This window comes from Tubulanus polymorphus, chromosome 5 (assembly GCF_964204645.1).
Source record: "Tubulanus polymorphus chromosome 5, tnTubPoly1.2, whole genome shotgun sequence".
NCBI lineage: Eukaryota > Metazoa > Nemertea > Palaeonemertea > Tubulaniformes > Tubulanidae > Tubulanus > Tubulanus polymorphus.
In genome coordinates, this window is record NC_134029.1 from 18,061,656 (window position 1) to 18,084,284 (window position 22,629).

Below are 22,629 nucleotides of genomic sequence, written 5' to 3' on the forward strand. Positions count from 1 at the left end.
AGGGATGCATCAAGAAACCTATTAAGGCTGACAAGATTACTGGCTTCTGACTGCATACTTTACTGTACTTCTGATTAGATTGATAAAACCACTTTTCCAATAGCAAGTTATTTTGTGCTGGACCAGTGATAAGAACCAAATAGAATATATGTGTGTGAACACACAGCAAAATTAGTCCGTTCCAGGTACTAGCCAAATTAGAGCAATTGCTTAAGTGGTAGTGTGAACACAGCTATGGTTAGGGATATCGGACTATATAGACACCTCCTTAAATCCTCCTTATTTTTCAAAAATGGATGGCACGATACATCCGCAGTCACATCTCTGCAGTTTTTGACTGACCCATCTTTCATCTATGGGTAACCTATTTCCTGGTGGTTTCAGGTCGCGAATGGTCCGATTGGTCTCAGGAATTACGAATCACGGGCGACGAACTGAAGTGGAAATTTACCAGCGATGGATCGGTGAATGGTTGGGGTTGGCGTTTTACGATCTACCCGATAATGCCGTCGGCCGCTCCAGTGAATATGCTCAGCGATAGAACTGTGTTATCGCGACCGTCTATCGAACTCGTCATGTGTTTATTGGATTTCCGTTTGGAAATGTCGTCTGATCGAAACATCATTCCAAGACTCGCTGCTGCCCTTGCTGCTTGTGCTCAACTCAGCTCATTAGGTAATTATCGATTTATCTGATCATTTATAAGGATATGTTGTCAGATGTTTTGGCTAAGATCTGTCTACGGTTGAAAAATTGTGGCTCTCTAACAAATGTCCTTTAAAACTGCTGTATTTCTTCTGTTGTACATTTGATGGATGACTTTTGGAATGCAGTGGCAAAATGTTTTAGTTATCTACCAGCCTTGACATGTACAACAATACAATTGCAATCAATTCATTTACAGGTGCCAGTCAGCGAATGTGGGCATTACAGAAACTGCGAACTTTGATCAACACTTTCTTCGGACCAAATATAAATATAACGACATTACTTTCAAACTCGACTATTGAATCACCCGAATCCGATTCTGCGAGATCTGTCGTAAGTTTCCTGATATTCAACATAATAATATCATCAGTATCCATAAAGAAAATGGAAAAGCGAAAACTGTGGGGAAAAACTTGATATTTGATAATTATCTCTCACATTCCATTGGGATTACCTAGTGAATTGTTCTCACCCCCAGGGGCAATTTTTCTTCTTTTTGCAATAGATGACTAAGAAAATGATTATCATTCAGTGCTTAGTTGTCCTCAAACTGAAGTAATAGTTATAAGAAAAAAGAACGATTCTAACAGGGTTCTAACAGGATTCTAACAGGCCACTGACCTGGGAAACTCAAGGAATCAGAAACATCTGCAAAAAATCAGGGAAAACTCAGGGAATTTGACAAATTTTGCAAAAATCCTTAAAAACTTCTTGAAAATTTAGATATGTTATTGACCACACTTATCTTTATCAGTAGTTATTCAGAAGAAATAAATGAATTATAACATCTTAAACCAAGAAATCCCTCGGATTCACTCAGAGACTTTTGTGTTATTTCATGGAAAAATCTGGGAAGACTCAGGGAATCTGTAAATTTGTGGAAAGTGGCCACCCGCTCTTACAAGTAATCTTACACAATTTTGTCCCTTTGTTTTTTAGTCATTTAGTGGATCAGCTTTAGTTTCACTTGTGAAAAGTCTTCCTGATGCTTTACAACGTCAATATGAATACGAGGATCCGATTGTACGCAGCGGTAAACACCTTATGCATAGTCCATTCTTCAAGGTAAAAGGAAAAGTTTCATAACATTTCACTTGGAAAATCCTTTTGAAATAGTGTATAAGAAGATTGTTTAAGAGGATTAAATAAAATGCTTTTAATCTTGAGTACGAATGAAATTCTAATAACGATAGTATATTTCCGTCGAGTACTGTACCCTTTCCTATGGTTTTTGCCAATATTTTCTAAATTTGGATTTATCGCCAATGGTTTTTCTATATGACCCGGCCCTGCGGTATTGCATTTAGCCACCGGCGAAATCCGCCATCTTTTTTCTTGGCGTTCTCGCAGTAGAACGCGTTGGATTTTTTCGCCGTAAAAATCTGGGAATTAGGATATTAGGGAGTTTTCACTCTCATAACGGTGAGTCCGTTCAGTTTGGGGGTTATCCCTGGTTTCTTTTTTTCCGTAAGAATTTTATTTACAAATATAATTTGATTGAATTGAATTGTTTTGATTTGTAACAGGATAATTATGCCACCCCCTCCCAAGGGTCAGCATCGTGGCGGGGAGGGATGCGGGCATTTGTTTGGCGCCTGGGACAACCACGATTCATGTGCGTCGTGCAGGCGCAAATCCGGTCAAATATGTGCAAGGAGCAATCCTTGCAAGATTTGCGTCGTGTGGTCCGAGGACCTTTGGCTTCGGGCCGAAAAGGCTCTTAAACTAAGAGTTCGTCGTTGAGTTAGCAGGGATTCGTCAGTTTCGGCCGATGTGCCAACCGACGTTTCTAATCCTGTTTCTTATCGTAAAGCGGAGCGGTCGCCGGTCGTTCAGGTACGATCGGCCTCCCAACTCTGTTCACCGGGGAGGAACGCTGGTTCACCGGCACCGGTCTCCGGTCATTCACCGGTCTCTGGTCGTTCACCGGTTCGGCCGGTTCAGACTACATGTTCGGAACCGAGCGCGCGCCGCGGTAGTCGCGAGCGGCCCGCACCGGTTCGGTCGGTACCGGTCCGGTCCGGGTCGGGCATCGGTCCGGTTCGGCCACCGGTCCGGTCCAGACGTCCGGTTCAAAACATCCGGTACGTTCATCGTCTGATTCTGATCGTCGCTCCGGGGATAGAGCATGCTCTCCCACTAGATTTAGACGCCGTGAGCGTAATAAACGAGCAAGATCTCCTTCTCGCAGATCAAGGTTTGATCGCAAGAGGGACTACGATCGTTATTGTCGGAAGTTTCGCCATCGGTCTTCTCATCGTTCGTCGACGTCGGTTAGCGATGAAAGCGATTCTTCTAGTAGGTCGCGATCCCGTTCGAGGGACCGTCACCAAAGTCGGCATGATCGTCGGGATACTGGAAAATACCTGACTCAGAAGGATTTCCATGTATTTGAGGAGAAAATTTTAAACTTGTTATCTTCGTCGCAACAAGTCGCTGCAACTTCTACAACAGGTAAGCCTATTCCTGATTGTCCGGTTAGAAGTTCGCCAGCCCACTCAGTTTTTCGGAATTCTGACTCTGAATTCCTGGATGCTGCGGTAGGGTCTGATTTCAATGAGGATCCGGTCCCAGAAGCGGCAATTCCTTCTGGGGTCGTTCCTGTCGCGAGCAATTGTGGGTTGCCCCAGACGATGGGGGCTTCCCTGGCTCGCAATGTGTCTCCGTCCCGTTCAGTTTTATCTGAACCAGCGGGGGACATGCCATTTAGAGCGATGATAAGTGAGTTCTTTGTCAAGCACGGGGCAACTCGCGCTAAGCCCACAGCAGCTCCTCTGGTCGGTGAGTCAATGGAAGCTTATCGCCCTCCGGACTCCGATCTTAACGTTTTACGGGAATCGTCAGCGGTTTCGAGAGAATGGGCTCGATTGGATACGCAATTATGGGGTGAATGTCGGCCTGGAACTTTTTCATTTCCCCCTCCAGAACGGGGTATGAAATCTGGGAAATATTTTAGTTCAACCGATCCACCTATAGGCGCATTTCGCTCGGCGTATTGACCCAGAGTCAGTTGCCCTAAAACTGGAGGGAATGGACCGGATTATCCAATCTTTGGCTCGGTCTGTTTCGCATGTAATTCCGTTGTCGGTTCGGGGTCAGGCTAATCTGGTGTTAGCCTCCCGTCTGTCAGTGATGGACTCCAGTTCCAAAACTCGTCTACCGGATATGGTTTCCAATGCTTTGCTGAGAGCCCCATTGGGGACGTCTTCACGTCTCTTCTCCGGTTGGTGCGCTCCGGTTTCCGCAGAGCTGAGGAAGATTCGGGAGGTTCAGGCCAAGTCCAACCCCCGAACTCCGTGGAAAAAGCGTTCTGGTCCGACGCCGGCGGCGCAAGGTTCGGCACGGACGCAAACAGGACCATCTCAAACTTCAGCGCTTTCTCAGGCGGCTTCGGATGCCGGTTGGAGAACTAGCCCGCAACTTCAACAATCGTGTCAAGCCTCGTCCGGTCGTAACAGTTCCGGTTCGTATCGAGGCAAGGGGAAGGCTCCAAAAAGGGGCTCTTCCTTTCGGAAAAACTCGAAATGAATTCTTGGACCAGTGGGAGGTTGTCTGCAGCAGGCAGCAACCCACTGGTCCGACCTCTTTGGAGACGGTTGGCCCTCCCGGGTCGTGTCTCGTGGCTACCGTCTCCGTTTCCTAAGGCGACCGCGCCTGATGAGGTCACCTCCCGACATGCGGCCAAAACCAGGTCAGGAGGCCTTAATCTCTCCGGCTCTCAAGGAATTGGCCGAGAAGGGAGCGATAGAACCAGTTTGCAACGAAACTTCTCCCGGCTGGTTTTCTCGAATATTCATGGTACCAAAGGCCACAGGGGGTCAACGGACAGTGATAGGTCTGTCATCCCTCAATCGGCACCTAGACATTCCAAGGTTCCGGATGACCAAGCCCAAGGACGTGATTCAAGGGCTCCGTCCGGGTCAATGGGCGGCTTCATTGGACCTGAAAGATGCTTACTTTCAGGTTCCAATTCACCCAAAATCTCGGCGATTTCTCAGGATAAAGTGGAAAGGCCGCCAGTTCCAATTCAGGTCTCTTCCATTTGGCCTCAGTACGGCCCTGTGGGTTTTCACCAAGTTGGTCAAGTCAGTTCAGAAGGTACTTCAGTCAAGGGGTGTTCGACTGTTCGTTTACCTCAACGACTGGTTAATAGTCGCGAATTCGGCTCAGGAATGTCGGGAGGCAATGACCTCAGTCTTGGACTTAGTCCATCAGCTAGGGTTCCGCGTAAACAGGGAAAAATCTCAGTTGACGCCGGCCCAACAGTTCACTTATCTCGGCATGGACTTCGATCTCCGAATCGGCAAAGTCTTTCCGTCTATGGTTCGAGTAGCCAAACTTCAAGAAGCTGTAGCGGGAGTGTCCACAACCCCGAGAACAGCTCGTTACTGGTCACGGCTTCTAGGCTCCATCAGCTCCATGGGTCTGGTGGTGCCCTTAGGCCGCCTCAGAAGCAGGCGCTTGCAACAATATTGGAAGGCCTTCTGGTCTCAGTCGAAGGCCTTGATTCCCATACCTCCAACCGATCTAAGTCCGGATCTTCAGTGGTGGGCGGCAACTACAAATCTTCGGCTCGGGGTGTCATTAGCCCCGTTAGAGGCTCCAGTTCGTGTATTCACGGATGCCAGTCACCAAGGATGGGGGGCACATCTGGAGAACCGAGTCAAAGCCGGGAGATGGTCTCGCTACGAGGCCACCAACCACATAAATTTCCTAGAAATGCTGGCCGTGTGGAAGGCCCTGAAGTTCTTTCACAGGAGAGTGGAGGGCCACCACGTTTGGTTAGCCACAGACAATTCAACAGTGAGGGCTTACCTTCAGAACCAAGGGGGCACTCAAACAGAAACCCTCACAGGTGTGTCGGCCAAAATTCTTCTTTGGTGCCAGACAAAGGGCGTGTCCCTGACTGTGGCACATTTAGCAGGGAAAAGGAACGTGATGGCCGATGCTCTGTCTCGTCGAGGTCAGGCTATTGCGACAGAATGGGTTCTCCACCAAGAAGTAGCCGATCGGGTTCGGGGCATTTTTGGCAATCCGCTGCTGGATCTGTTTGCCACCCGGTTCAATCGGAGGTGTCCTCTGTTTGTGTCCCCGTTTTCCAGACGCGGAAGCGTGGGGGGTCGATGCCTTCTCTCTGGACTGGTCGGGGATGCATACATATGCGTTCCCGCCCACACCAGTCCTGCCGCGCTTACTGGATCAAATAGAGAGATCAGTCAATTGCAACATAGTTCTGGTAGCACCATGTTGGCCGGCTCAGAAATGGTTCCTACCATTTCTCAACCTACTGTGCGACAACCCCAGGATTCTTCCGAATTTCTCATCGCTTCTGTCTCAGGGGAACTTTCGGCATCATCCAAACAGCCAGTGGTTAAATCTGCTCGCCTGGCCATTGTCCAGTGATCCTTGTCAGCTTCAGGCTTTTCAGAACAGGCTGCCTCCTTTATCGCAGGATCTAAGCGGCCATCAACAAGTACCATTTACAATGCCAAATGGAGTCATTTTGTGGATTGGTGTGCTGCAGGGGAAATTGATCCATGCTCACCCTCTGTAGCTCAATTGGCAGATTTTTTACTGCACCTATTTGTAGTAAAAGGTTTGCAGGTCATAACTATTAAAGGTTACCACTCCGCGATTTCTCATACATTGCGTGCTTCTGGATGGCCAAATGTAGCAGGGGATCATCGGATATCCCAGCTGGTTGCAGGGTTTTCTATTTCCCGGCCTCGGGTAACAAGGACAGTTCCACCATGGGATCTGTCTGTAATTTTGAAGAAGTTAATGGAGGCTCCATTTGAACCTCTTTCGGCAGCGTCATTTGCAAATTTGTCAAAAAAGACTGTATTTTTGCTGTTCTTGGCTTGCTTGGCCCGTCGCTCTGAGATTCATGTGCTTTCAGTCCGACAAGGTCATATTGTCTTTGGGCCAGCGAATGACTTTGTTTCGCTGCGGCCTGCTTTGGAATTTTTGGCAAAGAACCAACGACCAGGCTCGGTTGGGCGTCAATGGCGAATTGAAGCCCTAAAACATCGAGTGGAACCGGGCATCCCGGACAGGACTTTATGTCCTGTGCAGGCGTTGTGTTTCTATTTAGATCGCTCTGCTTCACGGAGGGGTTCACGGGAGCGGTTATTTATTCCGCTGCTGGATCACCTAAAGGGGGATATTTCGCGGGACACAGTGGCCCGATGGGTCTCTTCACTGATCAAGGACATTTTATTGAAGGAGAATCTTTCCTCGGAGGGAGTGGTTTCTCATCAAGTGAGGTCTATGGCTACTTCCTGCGCAGCCTTTTCGGGTGCTCCGTTGGAGGAAGTCTGTCGGGCCGCCTTTTGGAATTCACCGTCGACATTCACGTCATTTTATTTACGGGATGTTTCAGGCCAGTTAGGCTCATTAGCTTCACTTGGTCCTGTTGTCATGGCTCAAGGTGTCCGTTCTTTCCGATCGAACCCTTTAGTGTAGAATATTTATGTTGCATTATCAGGATCACAGGGGGTGTATCCTTGTACATAGTTTGGGCTCATATCTGCAAGTATTAATTTCGCAAAATTCTGGGGGGGGCCCTGAGCTGGACGGACTCACTGTGGCCAACCGGTCTTCCCTGTGCTACAGTGCTCCATTCCGTGCTTGGGTAAGTGCTCTCTTTTTCCCTCTTACCTTGCGTTTGAGCGGTGGTTTTTCTATCTACCTTTCCCACCATTCTTGTGCTAGGCTAGTCTAGCAAAAACCATAGGAAAGGGTACAGTACTCGACGGAAATATTACAATTTTTGGAACTAAAATTTGTATTTCCGAGTAGTACTTACCCTTTCCTATGGTGGGAATCCCGCCCACCTGCCCCGCATAGCTGTTTTTTTTTTGGTCTGCTATGACGTAAAAAGATGGCGGATTTCGCCGGTGGCTAAATGCAATACCGCAGGGCCGGGTCGTATAGAAAAACCATTGGCGATAAATCCAAATTTAGAAAATATTGGCAAAAACCATAGGAAAGGGTAAGTACTACTCGGAAATACAAATTTTAGTTCCAAAAATTGTAATTTTACATATTTACTCGATCTATTTTTATGGTGTATCAACGAAAATGTTGAAAAAGCTATCAAAGCTATTTTATCCTTTCATACCTCAGCTCTCTGGACGATATATATACCCCAGACCCCAGCTCCCAGTAAAAAATCAGCTCATTTTAAACCCTATGAAAATATACACTCGAAGTGATGCATTTCATCCTGTCAATTTCCGCTTCTGTTTTCTCAAATATTTCTCTTCTTTCTACAAATTTAAAAGATTAAAAACAAAATTAATTTATTAATTCAAAAATAAGAACACACTTATTGGACTCTCTTGAAACCATTTTTACGTGTGAAATTGCTCAGTCAGTTATGATCATTTTATCTATCATCCATGTAGAAGTGCGGTTATTCTACTACTAAGGTGTCCTCTACTTTGCATTAATTACAGGTGCTGGTTGCGTTAGCGTGTGATCTAGGCTTGGATATGTTAGCTACATGTATGGAAGCGCATAAGTGGTCATGGTTCCGTCGTTATTGTATGGCGGCACGGGTATTCCATAGTTTAGAGTATCGCACCCCGTTGCCACTCGCGTTCAGTGAGGAGGTAATGAAGAAAGTCATGGAAATCTCGTCGGAGGGTGAAACGAACACTCGCGATCACCTAAATCATACCTTGTTTACTAAGGAACAAGATGAACAATTGCTTCAGTGGTTAGCCAGGTAAATTGTATAAGTTTTCTCGTAGCTTTTCTTATCCTAACAGAAGATCTGTAAGTTGTTACAAATTTAGTCAAACTCCTTTAAATGTGGACCTCAAATTAGTTCTATATTCCAACATTAATGGGATTTGTAAAGGTTGTTGTGAAACAGCAGATCCTTGTTATAACAAACTCAGATATAAGAACCTTAGAATTTTGCTGCAGTATGACGATTTGATTTGTTTCATACTGGATACAACGAACTATCCGTTTAAAGGCGCAGATTTTCTGGTCCCCAGAAGTTCATCATAACGAGGTTCCACTGTTTGGTGTTGTTAATGAAAATTTTTTGTGAAAATTGTTGATAGAAAGAGTAAACCTTCTAATTCAAGTTTGTTCTTTTGTATGGACAATTAAGAATGTCATCAGAAGTCAAAAGATTAACCCTGTTAACCATAATGTGATAACCATATCCTGTGAAAAAGGGGGAAATTTCATTTGTTGGATCACTGTCATGGGATCCAAAATGATTTAGACTCGTAATTTAATGCATAATTATCACATCATGATCACTGAATTATCATAATTTTTATAGGCAACCGGATGATTGGACGTTATCTTGGGGCGGAAGCGGCCAGATCTGGGGTTGGGGACACAATCATCGTGGTCAACTTGGAGGTGTAGAAGGTGCTAAAGTAAAACTACCGGTCAGTTGTGAAGCGTTAGCGACATTAAGACCAGTTCAACTAGCAGGTGGAGAACAAACTCTTTTTGCTGTCACAGGAGATGGAAAGGTTCGTGTTTGCCGATGAGACATTGGTTCCACTGGTATGCTTAGAATATGGTTAACTTCTTGGGCTGGTTTTCTATACCAGGTAGTGACTGGTTTCTTGATTCATAATGTCATCTGAAAATAATTAGCATGACAAATTGATTCATGGCAGAATTAGGTGGTGTTCTAGCCCAGTGGAAGAAATACCGGTATCTGCAGTCTTTGAGAATTGCTATAACTCCCCCAGGTCTCTCAACTACCATAAACAGTGATCTTTGTAAAACTGAATAGAAGCCCTATGTGGATCAGTATTTGGTGATCTTTATCTTTTTGATAAAGTTAAAACCGATATCGTTTGTTCATGTCATTTGTTCTAGTCAATTTCGAGACTAGGTTTTATCTGATCCAGTGAGTTTGATTTTATCTGTTATATGGAATACAGCTAACAATGTGATCGGTGCCATGAGTGGGACATCTCGCTAGATTGAACGCCACCTAGGTTATTTTTAGAAAATGGAATTGTTTGCAATGTAAATTTATTGGTGTTTTAGGTAAATGCGACTGGTTATGGAGCCGGTGGTCGCCTAGGTATCGGAGGGACTGATTCCGTATCTACTCCGACATTGCTCGAATCTATACAGCATGTATTCATAAAGAAAGTAGCTGTGAATTCAGGCGGCAAACATTGTCTAGCTCTCTCAGCTGAGGGTGAGGTTTACAGCTGGGGTGAAGCAGAGGATGGAAAACTGGGCCACGGCAGTCGAAGGTATGTAATGCTTAGATGAATGATTAAATTCTACCTTCTATGTTAATCATTCAAAACATTAAATAACTAGTAAAAACTAACTAATTTGTGTTAAACTTATTAAGGAAACCAAACCCTAGGGGGTTAGCTACCTAGGCATGTCATATATTAAACCGCAAGAACTTTTTGAAATCAGTAACTTTTTATGGTTGCCCGTATTTGTATTTCAATGAATTAATGTCAACTCCGCATAGGTCAATGTCGGGTAAGCTGAAAAACCATAAAACTCAATCTTCGATCCGAATTTTCGTAAATTTCAACAACTCGAATAGTGTTGGGTACCTAAACTTAGTTTTTCATCAAAAACTCTTTGGTCAAGTCACTATTGCTTATTTTCTGTTTCCAAATAAGTGTAACAATCAAAACTAAATCGTTTTTTTGGCTTAATCTTTTTCATGAAAACTGAATCCTTTAATAAAACCTGGTAAGCCTAGGTCTGCACTGGCTAGCAGCACGCAGCATTTGATCATGATTATTATTGCAATTATTTTGTAGCCCGTGTGATCGACCGCGCGTAATCGATACGTTAAGAGGTAAAGATGTGATGGATATAGCAGCAGGTGGAGCACATAGCGCCGCCATAACTGCTAGTGGTGAGCTATACACCTGGGGTAAAGGACGATATGGCCGTCTTGGACATGGTGATAGCGAAGATCAAACTAAACCAAAATTAGTAAGTTTCGCTCATTTTCTGATGATACAGTACCGAAAATGGGGAGTTGACCTGATGTTCCGCGAGCAACAGGAAGCGAAGAACAGGCACTGTGATTCCGATTTAAATGTTTGTCCTCATCTGGGTTTCTGGAGTCTTATTTCACCTAAACATCTAATTGATTTGTGTTTGAGGTTTAGTTAAAACCACATAACTTATAGAAATAACTTTTATATCATAAACAATGGGTTTCGTTTATCAACATTGAAAAACAGAATATATCAGTCTACCAGTATGTCAGACAATTTCCCTTGCTTTCCGCAGGTTTTCTGAAATTGTCGTTTTGAATGTACATCATCTTTGACAGTGCTTTGCTGCTTAAAATTGGCCTATCTGGCTCTTTTTGGAGTGCACTGGATATTCCGAAGTCCAGTCTACTCAGTCTGGAACTGCCATTGATCTTTGATGAAATTGAACGATTTTATGATGAATTATAGGTAGAAGCTTTGAAAGGATACAGAGTAATAGATGTAGCTTGTGGAAGTGGTGACGCGCAGACCTTGTGTTTAACAGATGACGATACAGTTTGGTCATGGGGTGATGGTGACTATGGAAAACTCGGTAAATTCACCTAGAATTTTAACGATTAAGTCTACCTGGCCCATTAAAGATCTAAAATCATTTACATTCTACTTGGGAGAGATAATTCTTTGGTGATAATTCGTTGAAGACCAATTCATCTACAAGACATTCAAATGATGGGAAAAACTAACTAAGAAAACTAACTTATTGCAAATCATAAGATCAAAACTTAAGACAGAAATATTGATAAAAACATTTTTTCTTTACTTGAAAGATTCTGATGGATACGTTTTGGATGATATTTTGAAAAAATCAAATATGATTTTGATGGATTTCCAGGCAGCGGATCCATACATCTACTTCAAGTTACAAAAAAGTCACATTTGGTGGTTATTCTATATCCAATTACGACCTATGTGCACAATACATGTGACGTCTGCGTGTTGACACATACTGACGACTAGGAATATCCATCATAGAAACTTTGTTTTTGATTTTAATAACAGCCCATTTTGTAATACATTTCTAAATCTTCAGTGCAGCTTCGTTTCTCTTACAGTATTAGATTGAGTTTATTGCATTTGTCTTGAATATTTGCTGAATATCGAATTTCATATTTTGCTTGTTTGAAATAGGTCGGGGTGGCAGTGACGGGTGTAAGGTTCCGATGAAAATAGACTCGTTACAAGGACAGGGAGTCTGTAAAGTAGAATGCGGATCTCAGTTCTCGGTGGCTCTCACTAAAGCAGGAATTGTTTACACGTGGTAAGTAATAGCCTAATATCTATTTCATTTCATATGCCCAGAAGTTGGATGCAATAAAATGGATGTATTTTGAATAAGTGTAAAACTGGCCAGAACAAATGGAAATTTGAGCTAGATAATTGATATTTAATCAGCTTTATACGGTATCGACAGGCTTGTCAATAAGCTATTTTTTAAAATTTCTCAAGTTGAAATACTTACTGTACAGGCTTACTACGGTATACCTAAATATGAACGATATAAACTGTCCCCCATAGGAAAATTATTCCAATGTAAAATTAATTAGGCTTAGTGTCTGCTACAAAAATATCTTTTTTTGAAGTCTGCTTAATCTTGAAAAATTGCTCATACCTGTTAGTAAACGTGTATAAATTTAGCTATCAAAAATCAAAATTTATAAACATATATTATGAATATGAATCTCTATGGTCTCAAACAAATAAATGAATAAATGATTAAATACGTTAATATGCCTACTAACTGAAATTATTCATAAAACATCATAATCACTGTGTACTGTATAATTAAGCTTGTGTACCTATTGATGTCTTATCTATATATTTGTCATTGATATTTCAGGGGTAAAGGTGATTATCATCGTTTAGGTCATGGAACTGATGATCATGTCCGTCGTCCTCGTCGAGTCACGGCACTGGTTGGTAAAAAAGTCATATCAATAGCGTGCGGATCATTACATTGTGTCGCTTGTACTGATCAAGGTTAGTAGTTCACCTGTTCAGATGGATACGTCATTTTCGATAAATACAGCAGTCTACGAAGAAATTGATAGAAATGACCAGCCAAACACCGCTGCGCGTATCATTGCAGGGTTCACGGTGGCAGGATGAGTTTCTTAGTTGATAGTTTCTTCTAAGAAGAAAAAAGGAAACTCTGCCATAGATTGTGTTCACTAGGTTGAGGGGATTATTTAAATGAGAAAGAGCCATTGAAAAAGAGACTTTGAACTTGCGAATCTTGATTAAAAAATCCAGTAGTGAGACATACTGAAAAGCTGCAACCACTTGTCCACTGTTGGCATAGCATTGTTTATTCATGTGTAATATATTGTATCATGTCACTTGATAACTATAGGATTTATTCAGAGAATATATTATGCACATTTTACCTTGTCCAAGTAATAGGTATATATTAGCTACCTGTTATAAGTAAATGTCTGTTTTGTATGTAAAGGTGAAGTTTTCACTTGGGGAGATAATGATGAAGGGCAGCTAGGAGATGGTACCACTAACGCTATACAAAGACCAAGACTTGTAGCTGCTTTACAAGGTAAATGAAATTTATTCAATATCTCTACATTGTGGTTTGATCACTATAATTTTTTCAGAGGTTTAAGCAATTTAAGCTTACATGAAAATTACAAACTTATTTTCAAGTTTAATCTGTGGTATTTCGATTTCAGGCAAAAAGATAAATCGTGTGGCTTGCGGTTCGGCGCACAGTTTAGCTTGGTCGACCAATAAACCAGTGAATGCTGGTAAACTTCCCACATCTATACCTATGGAGTATAATCACCTGCAAAACATTGCTATTCCGATGTTACGCAATCGCCTCGTGTTGTTGCATCATTTCTCCGATCTATTTTGTCCGTCAATACCGATGTTTGATCTCAGCGAGGAACCAGTCCATTCGAGCGGCAGCAGTATACACGGTCGTAGCGTCGGTCCCGATTCACTTCGAGGTTTACTCGTGTCTTCAGCTAAAGTGAGTTTCTTGAAATTGAAAATGTTCGTTGACCTCGGAAATACGTATGCCCGGCACTGAAAAATAGAGATGATTGGTGAAACAATACCTTTATTTATTTCTAGGAAGCTGCATTCCGTAAAGTAGTACAAGCTACAATGGTTCGCGATCGTCAACACGGTCCCGTTATTGAGCTCAATCGAATTCAGGTAATTGTCCTGTCATACTGCGTCTGCTACTGTTCATAGTATTTACTACTATGAGCTATCTCATAATTGGTGCTTGATGTTTTCATGGACATATAATACAGTGGAACCTCGTTTTAACAACCTCGGATATAACGATTTATTGGTTATTGTGGTCCACTTTGTTATCCTGTTCAAATGACGTCATATTGTCTCCTAGGTCAGTCAAATTCTTACCGTTCAGTTTTCTCCGTAACAACATAATGTCTACACTTCTCGCAGTATACAACTTATTTGTACTATTGAATGTTAGATCAAGTTGATTGCGCTGTCCAATATTTCCGTCATTTGATGTAAAAAATTGACAGAGATTATGGCTTTGGCTAGACTATGGCACATATTGACGACACTGTGCAACATGGGCATATATTCATGATACAAATCGTGCATTCAAGCGCGCCGAATTTTGAGAAAGGGCCTCGTTAAAATTTACATCAGGTTTTTCTCGAAAATCTGAACGCAAAGCTGTCGGGTTTAAAAAGTCAATCAGAAAGCATTGTCTCCTCTATGATTGGCTTAGCCGCATAAGTCATCAGGTGTTCACGTGATTCCGCGGTATCGAGGACTGTTTTATTTGCGGGTTTAATTTTAAGATTCAAAATTGTATTTCAAGACCAATTCCTGTGATACACCATTAGTCAATTTGGTTTTTGAGAGGAAGTTTAATTTGCACTTCTGAATACTTGACAATTGTTTGGGGAAAATAGCTTTTGCTCAAATCAGATAAATGACCTTGATATGCAAATTAGCCATGTGCACAAATTGCAAATTCAATAAAATTGTATTCCGCAAAGATATCAAATCCAAGTCAATTTTACTTCATTGAGCAAAAAATTCAAATTCATCGAATTCCATTCAATTTTATTCTACATTCAAATGTATTCACTAGAAGATCGGTAAAGATTGATCTGAGGTATTCGTTTGTGCCAGCCCCATGCAGTGTCTCTGTTAGTACTGTTACTTATATAACACAGCCAGTCTAATGAAAACTTTGTCATTCAAACCTACCAGGGCAGGAAAACCGACCACACGTTTGAGGTTTTCTAGTAACAAGCCTAGAATTTCATCCCAGATTTTATACTGGATATAACGAACTATCGGTTAAAACTAAACGATTTTGCCGGTGAAGTTTGTTGCAATGAGGTTCCACTGTAGAGCTCTATGCATTGTATACCCGCTAATACTATCTGGATCAACTGCCATTATCACCACTATGAGATATCTAATCCTAGCCATCTCTTCTAATAAGCTGCATGATACATTTCCAATCTGGAAGCATTTGAAATGACATGGTTTCATTTTCCACTTCATTCTTTTGAATTCACTGCCAATCACAACTGTTCAATTCGTTGTATTACCATGGGAAGGAGAATTCTGATAGCGAATGTATTAGGCATCGCCATACATATTTTGATTTCCTCTAAAAAACTGTTTGATGACCATTTTCTTATCACTATTAGGTAAAAAGATCTCGTAGTAAAGGAGGATTCGCCGGTCCGGATGGCACTAAATCGGTTTTTGGTCAGATTTGTTCGAAGATGTCTGTATTCGGTAGTGACAGTCTCATGTTACCTCACAGAGTTTGGAAAGTGAAATTTGTAGGTAAGGAATCTTCGGCCGTGACTCCAATTAAAGCTATTGTTGAATTGTCGTTTCTAGTGTCTGAGATTGTGGTATAATAATGTATGTTCTGTTTTTAGGCGAAAGTGTGGATGATTGCGGTGGAGGTTACAGTGAATCTATTGCTGAGATGTGCGATGAACTGCAGAACGGGTCGACACCTTTACTGATAGTCACGCCAAATGGACGCGATGAATCTGGTGCCAACAGAGACTGCTTCCTTCTAAATCCGAACCTTAAGCAATCCATTCACAAAAACATGTTTCCATATCTTGGTAAGATTCTGATGAGACCTGTCATTCGCTAATTATTATCAAATTGAATTGCATTTAACAGCTAAGCCCTAGAAGCCATAAAAACGTCTGGTTAAAAAATCGAAAGTATTCATCTTGGAATCTTTAAAAGTGATCATAATAATGCATTAATTTGATTTGTGTAGGTGTATTACTGGGTATCGCTATTAGAACAGGCAGCCCGTTGAGTCTTAATCTTGCTGAACCTGTTTGGAAAATGTTAGCTGGAATGCCAATGTCGGTCAGCGATCTTACTGAAGTTGATAAGGATTATGTACCAGGTAAATTTTAATCATTTTTTATAATCAAAAGAACTGAGCTAAGTTTCACGATTAAGCAATTATTAAACATAGGTGTTCTGACTGACCTCGTAACTTGCGTGTATAATCCACAATCAATAGGTGATGAGTTCAGGCCTCTGTTTTGTTTAAAACGGTTGATATTACCCAGTAACCGAATAACTATAGTAGCGATAACAGTGAAAACCTCATTTTCTAAAAAGTAATAACAGTATATTGACAATCTGTAGTTTTATTCATTTGATTCACTTTTATTTCAACTGATGACAGGATATGATCCCGAAAACGTTTGTGTCAATAAACTGTTATTACTCCTTACAAAATGTGGTTTTTATTGTTATCGCTTCTATGTATATTAGGATACTTGATTTTTCAGTCTAAGAAATATCCAGTAACTAGATTCTGATGCATCAACTTTATTGTAATGAAAACATTGAGTACCGAACTGGTATAATAGATTTCAATTTTTTTTAAAGTATTTCACTTATTACGGGAACAGTCAATTTACTGACTTAAATCAGTTCTGAGTTGAGTGCTTTAAAGTGTTATATATTTTTTTATGTATCGTATAGGTTTAATGTGTATAAAGGATATGGATGATGAAGCTTTGCGCAGTGCTGATATGCCGTTCAGTACTCCTAGTTCCGCCGCTACTGAAGTTCAGTTGTCTTCTAAATATACAAGGATCACTCCGGAGAATAGACATGAGTACGTCAGACTGGCTTTAAACTACAGGTATGTAATTAGAACATTAGACAAAGTGCCCATTAATAATTAAGAAATATAGAAAGAATTTGGCCATCTTTCAATTACGTATCACGAGCAGGTTGGATAATTTTTCACTTCTGGGGGAGAGGATGCAAGATTTACAACTACTAAATAAAACTCTGTTAAAGCCTCCTCCAATTTGCTTCGGATTCGGCTTCTAGGGCCACAGTTGCTCCCATGTCAAGTGTAACAATAAGAACTGCATTGTTACAGTAGTAGTAATACACGTACATGCATTTCAGTGAGTTCAGTAGCCCAGTAACTGAAATTCCATAGTATTCATACAATTAATATATCCAGTATCTTTTTTCAGTAACAACCCCCAGTCTTAGCATGACCATTTGATTTCATTTGTAGATTACAAGAATTTGATGATCAAGTGAGATGGGTGAGAGAGGGTATGGCTAAAGTAGTTCCGGTACCTTTACTCTCACTGTTTACTGGATATGAACTAGAAACAATGGTAGATATCATCAAAATTCAGTGCCAAGTAATCATAAGTAATTGATATCTCATTCGATGGTTGATGTCGCAATTTTAGGTGTGTGGTAGTCCAGATATCCCGTTGAACTTGTTGAAGTCGGTCGCCACATATAAAGGAATCGATGTCAATGCAGCTTTAGTTCAGTGGTTCTGGGAGGTGATGGAAGAGTTCAGTAACGAAGAGCGTTCGTTATTCCTACGATTTGTCTGGGGACGAACTCGATTGCCACGTACCATCGCCGATTTTAGAGGGCGCGATTTTGTACTTCAGGTAAAACAACTGGAAACACCTTTGTTTATAGAAAATAATATTTCTTCGAGATTCCATAATCTCTTTAAGATGATAAGATAAAAACCCATTATGTACAAATAAAAGAATTTTGAAATCGAGAATTTATTCATTCAAACAGTCTAAAATATAAAATTCACGACGTTTCGATCTCACCCTAGAGATCATCGTCAATAAAATCTCGATTTTAAAATTCTTTTATTTGTACATAATGGATTTTTATCTCATCATCCGTTCACCACGTTTGAGTGTGGTTATCGCACTGTCTCTTAAAGATTTCTAGATAAAGCAATAAACCTACCGTATGTGCTTATAACTGATTAATTATATGTCTAAGAAATTGATAAACTATAAGCTATGTAATTGTAATGTAGTTCATCTAGTTCATGGTCCGTCCTCGCTGTTCAGTCAAATTCACTGTCTCGAGCTCTGGATGTGTCAACTTCTTCATAACAATTTGTTAAATATTTCATGTAATAAGAAATTTTAGGAAATTTCTGACGCGAGAAATTCACAAAACATGAACAAATCCATAGACCTGGCAACAGTGCAACTTTTCTTATGAGCACAAATGTGCTATTCGATGAAATACGATTCTCTATGACACCTAATCCTTATAATGCTTTGTTTTTCTTGGTCCCTATTGTGGTGTTAACATCGTTAAGTCGTTGGATTTACCATAGATTCACTTATATCGTATTATTTCCCAGGTCCCGATTTTTTCCTTCTATTGGGCCTTAAAAAAACCTCGAATATACCGTATTTTTTATAACGTGGATCGCTTATATCGTATAAATTATTTTGTCCCAATTAGTCAAATCAACTTTATTATCCTCGGATATAATGTATTGCAAAAATTAAAAAATGAGAAAAAATACAACTGATAAAAACGAAAGTGTTAATACAGTGCAATAGTCCTAATACTGTATATACGAACACGTGCCATGTCTGAGTTATTGATAGTTTCCATGACAGCACTTGCATACATGTATAGGCATATCATAGCCTTACACAATACGCTGAAGTCAGTAGCGCGTGTTTTAAAGCAGCATGATGCCTTCTAAAAGAAAGGTGATTAGTTATCAAGAGAAGTATGATATTATTTAAGGAGGCAAATATTACGGTAATTATTTCTTCTCCGATTATTCAACACATTGAAGTCTTTTATGCACACCATAGGCATGCATGGTTTTAAATGACATTCGGCTATAACGAAGTTTCTACGGTATATACGTATACCGTATTTTGGTTATAACGTAGAGATTATCTGGTCCCGACTGCTTCGTTACATCCGAGGTAGACTGAACCACAATAGGGACCAAGAAAACACCAGACTAGTTCTATTGGTCTACTGGCATGTTTGGTTCCTACGTACGACTCGGGGTTTGATCCCCGGCGAATGCTCGTAATTTCACTGTCACTACCGTGATCGTTACATTGGTGGAGAGCTCAAATTGATCTCAGTAATACCTCATCATCCTGCATTCGCGACTGTATAAATGATTAATTTTGAAAACCATTGATCAACTGGCCTTCATGGTTACAGTGATGACATCTTAATTTTTTTTTTCATTTCAGGTATTAGAGAAGTACAATCCTCCCGACGACTTCCTTCCGGAGAGTTATACGTGTTTCTTCTTGTTGAAAATGCCGCGTTATTCGTGTAAAGAAGTGCTACGCGACAAACTGAAATACGCGATACATTTCTGTAAATCGATCGACACCGACGACTACGCTCGCATCGCGCTCAGCGGGGACGCCATCGACGACGATACGACCGGGGACGATACGGACAGCGAACTGCCCGCATTTGCGGACGGGGATTCAGACGTCGTAATCGTCGATGATTCAGATGTTGAATGAATTTAGAATCCGTAATGCTTGCCGTAGTGCGTGTGTAAATTTATTTCAAGTTGCCAACTCATGGAAATTTATCCATGAAACAAAGATAAAAACTCCACATGTGTATATATGATCATATGAATTAAAGTCGTTGTCATAGTATAACGTCCATTAAACAAATAATCCTGTGACAGACTAGGCGAATTTCATTGGCCAATCGATTTTTGCCAGTGTGCCAAGAGATGAGATGCAAATTTTCTAGTCAGTTCTAGAATTTTACGATCAAACAAGCTATACATTATCATCAAATTTTTAATCAGCGATTACTCATTTCGCAAAGTTTCGCCTTAACTGAATATATTCAGTGTAAAATAAATGCTGACTCATGCAACGATTTGATGGGCAAATTTTTTTGTCTCCTGAATTCAATCACAAGCGAAATAGAAATTCACCTAGTGTGTCACAAGCTGATGATTCCTTTTCGTTATGATAATAAGCAGATTCTGTTTTAGTTGTTTATTTCCGTATATCAGGACATTCATTTTGTCGTTTATTGCGAAAAAAAATAAAATATTCATTCTGTTCCACTTGGTAGATCGTAAGACTAGCTCCAGGCAGGGTACAGCTAGCAGTTTGCCTTTGGTTGTCTGTGAACAGCTTCAAAACAAGTGTGTTAAGACGCGGATGTGAAGCTTGTACCCCATGGACTGCATGGTTATTGACATATGTCACGGGTTCTTGGCAATTGTGCCAAGAGCTAACTGTATCCAGTGGTCATGGCGAGTACTTTGTAACCTTGATAGTATATGGATAAAACATGCACCATGGCTAAAATGATACCTTTCTCAACCCATCTAATCGTATCTAAGGCAATATCAATCCATACCGATGATTTTGTTGATCGAGCTTACATATTTCGAGCCTCAGGACCTTTGGTCCTCTAGTTTTCAAACGTGCAGGGATGCCAACTTTTCCGTTATGTCTTAAATCTCTGTAGCCTAATACCTTTACCGACCAACTTAACTTGTCTTCACCCTGAGTTCGAGTTTTAATTCTTTATCCATCGTTCTATTAAAAAGTTTCTTTCTAGTTGTATAAATCTGCATACACAGTTCCATGGGTCTAGTTTGTACAGGTGTAGTTTGCTCTAGTGTTAGTTTGACCGTACAGAGCTCTTTAGATCAACCCCGATAAACTGCCACCGTCAACTTACGCCAGCTTTTTCTGAGAATAAAAATTTCTTTTTTTAATTAATGAGGAAAATACCCTGATGTTATTATATTATATTGTTGTTATTATTATATGATGCTATAACGCCAAAGTCACCAATGTGGGTTTTATATCGGGGTTGACATCTCCGATTAACCTTAGATTCAACTCAGAACTGTGGAACTGAATTGTTATTTTTGGTTTCTATCTGGTCTGTTTTAAAATGCTTACTACTTATTGTGATATTACGTACTATTAATATCTGTAATATGTAATATATTAGTTAGTCATGTGTATAGTGTAGTAAACTTTCATTGTTGGATTTTTCATAGTTGCTCAAACGATTTCTGTTTTATATGATAGGTTATCATACTTGTACATATCGAGTTTTAAATCTATCGAATCATTTCAACTGAAAACATATCGATGTCTATTTAAGTTTCGATGAAAGTACCTTAAATCGTTGTGTGTTGAACCAGTAGTTTAAAGTACGTATATCTTTTCAAGCATTCCGATACTGCAGTAACATATTAAATCATATAATTACGTGTAATGTACTACGCATGGTATTTGATGGCCAATCTTGTTGAAGCCATTTTTCGTGAAGTGTCATCCTTGAAACTTTTATTCATTTGTTCCCGATGGCTTTCTTGCTTCTCAAGTTGTCCCTGACTCGATGTGTACATCATTTGGTGCTCTAGAATCAGGAATAATTTAATAATAAGTTAGGTACAGTGGAACTTCGTAACAACGAACTTCATGGAACCAGAAAATATGTTCATTATAACTGATAGTTTGTTATATCCAGAGTGAAATTGATTAAATTTTCTTACTTGGGACGAAATTCTGTATTTGTTATATCCGATGGATTGTTGAATCCGAGCTCGTTATAATAAGGTTCCACTGCATATAAACAATACCAATGATACTTTAATGAAATGTTAAGATGTTCAATGAAACTAACCTCAGTTCCACAGTTTGGCATTTTCTCTCACTGAATTTCAATCCATAATGATGGAATTGGGAAATTTTGGTAAGGTCGCATAAAACTAAAATACCTTTTTGCTGCAGTCAATTTTCAGTTAGCAGCTGCATATGTGTTTAATCTATATCGCATTATTGAGATGTTTGTTAGTTTCTAGTTGAGTTATGTGATACCACATCTTATTATGGAGATTGAGCCATGTCGATAGCAACGGTGTAAAACCAGTTTGTCGATCAGAGCAGCGTAGTTTGGTTGACCATTGCATCGTGTGACAGAAAGTGGAACATGTGCATTGCAACGTTGCCAGTAGTTATGAGGGCACATAGTTGGTCAGATCATTTTGATGCGATCGTGATGAGTGCTGGCATTACATCGTCAGGTATACCTCTTTACCCAACAATGATTTCAAGTTACTGGTATTCATGGTAATTTTTCAATTGATTTATCATGGTTTTTTGTAACATTCAAATTTGTAATAGGAATGATAGTAATCCGTTTGGTTTGTTTTAATTTATTATGTAAATACTTACTGTAATGACAAATATATATGATACATCGATTCAGACATTATTCGTTATTCTGTATTATTTGGTTGGCTGCCAGTATGCCCGTCAACTAAATGAACGAGACGAACACTGCATCATGATTATCAAGATTTACGTCACTCTGTTCCAATAATACCTCCCACAATGTAAAAAAAACTATTGCTTCTTCCTACTTAGCCAGTGTGTCAGGACAGTCAAAAAGTTGTTAATGTTTTTACTGCGATAGTAGTGAGGGGTTAGATGTTCTCCTTCCGGATTTTTTTCTAGACAGTTATTTAAAGGACTCTGCTAGCCCATCAGAAGCTACCAAACCCGCAAACCCTCTTGAACCTCAAATCGCCCCTTGTCATTGACCA

General features: G+C 40.4%; 1 protein-coding gene across 1 annotated transcript in view; it reads left to right on the forward strand.

Moving 5' to 3' along the window:
• The window catches only part of LOC141904906 (E3 ubiquitin-protein ligase HERC2-like), an 82,536-nt gene extending 60,312 nt beyond the window's left edge, over positions 1 to 22,224 (forward strand). Inside the window, exons 59-78 of the mRNA XM_074793517.1 lie at positions 385 to 675; positions 905 to 1,041; positions 1,648 to 1,773; positions 8,169 to 8,440; positions 9,014 to 9,212; positions 9,742 to 9,956; positions 10,491 to 10,668; positions 11,145 to 11,268; positions 11,865 to 11,994; positions 12,574 to 12,713; positions 13,186 to 13,281; positions 13,415 to 13,716; positions 13,821 to 13,904; positions 15,401 to 15,542; positions 15,641 to 15,835; positions 16,000 to 16,134; positions 16,725 to 16,887; positions 17,278 to 17,383; positions 17,462 to 17,674; positions 19,271 to 22,224. Of these exons, the coding sequence (XP_074649618.1) occupies positions 385 to 675; positions 905 to 1,041; positions 1,648 to 1,773; positions 8,169 to 8,440; positions 9,014 to 9,212; positions 9,742 to 9,956; positions 10,491 to 10,668; positions 11,145 to 11,268; positions 11,865 to 11,994; positions 12,574 to 12,713; positions 13,186 to 13,281; positions 13,415 to 13,716; positions 13,821 to 13,904; positions 15,401 to 15,542; positions 15,641 to 15,835; positions 16,000 to 16,134; positions 16,725 to 16,887; positions 17,278 to 17,383; positions 17,462 to 17,674; positions 19,271 to 19,555 (3,533 nt within the window). The 3' untranslated portion in view covers positions 19,556 to 22,224. The remainder of the gene's footprint in view (positions 1 to 384; positions 676 to 904; positions 1,042 to 1,647; positions 1,774 to 8,168; positions 8,441 to 9,013; positions 9,213 to 9,741; positions 9,957 to 10,490; positions 10,669 to 11,144; positions 11,269 to 11,864; positions 11,995 to 12,573; positions 12,714 to 13,185; positions 13,282 to 13,414; positions 13,717 to 13,820; positions 13,905 to 15,400; positions 15,543 to 15,640; positions 15,836 to 15,999; positions 16,135 to 16,724; positions 16,888 to 17,277; positions 17,384 to 17,461; positions 17,675 to 19,270) is intronic.
• The last annotated feature ends 405 nt before the right edge of the window (positions 22,225 to 22,629 follow it).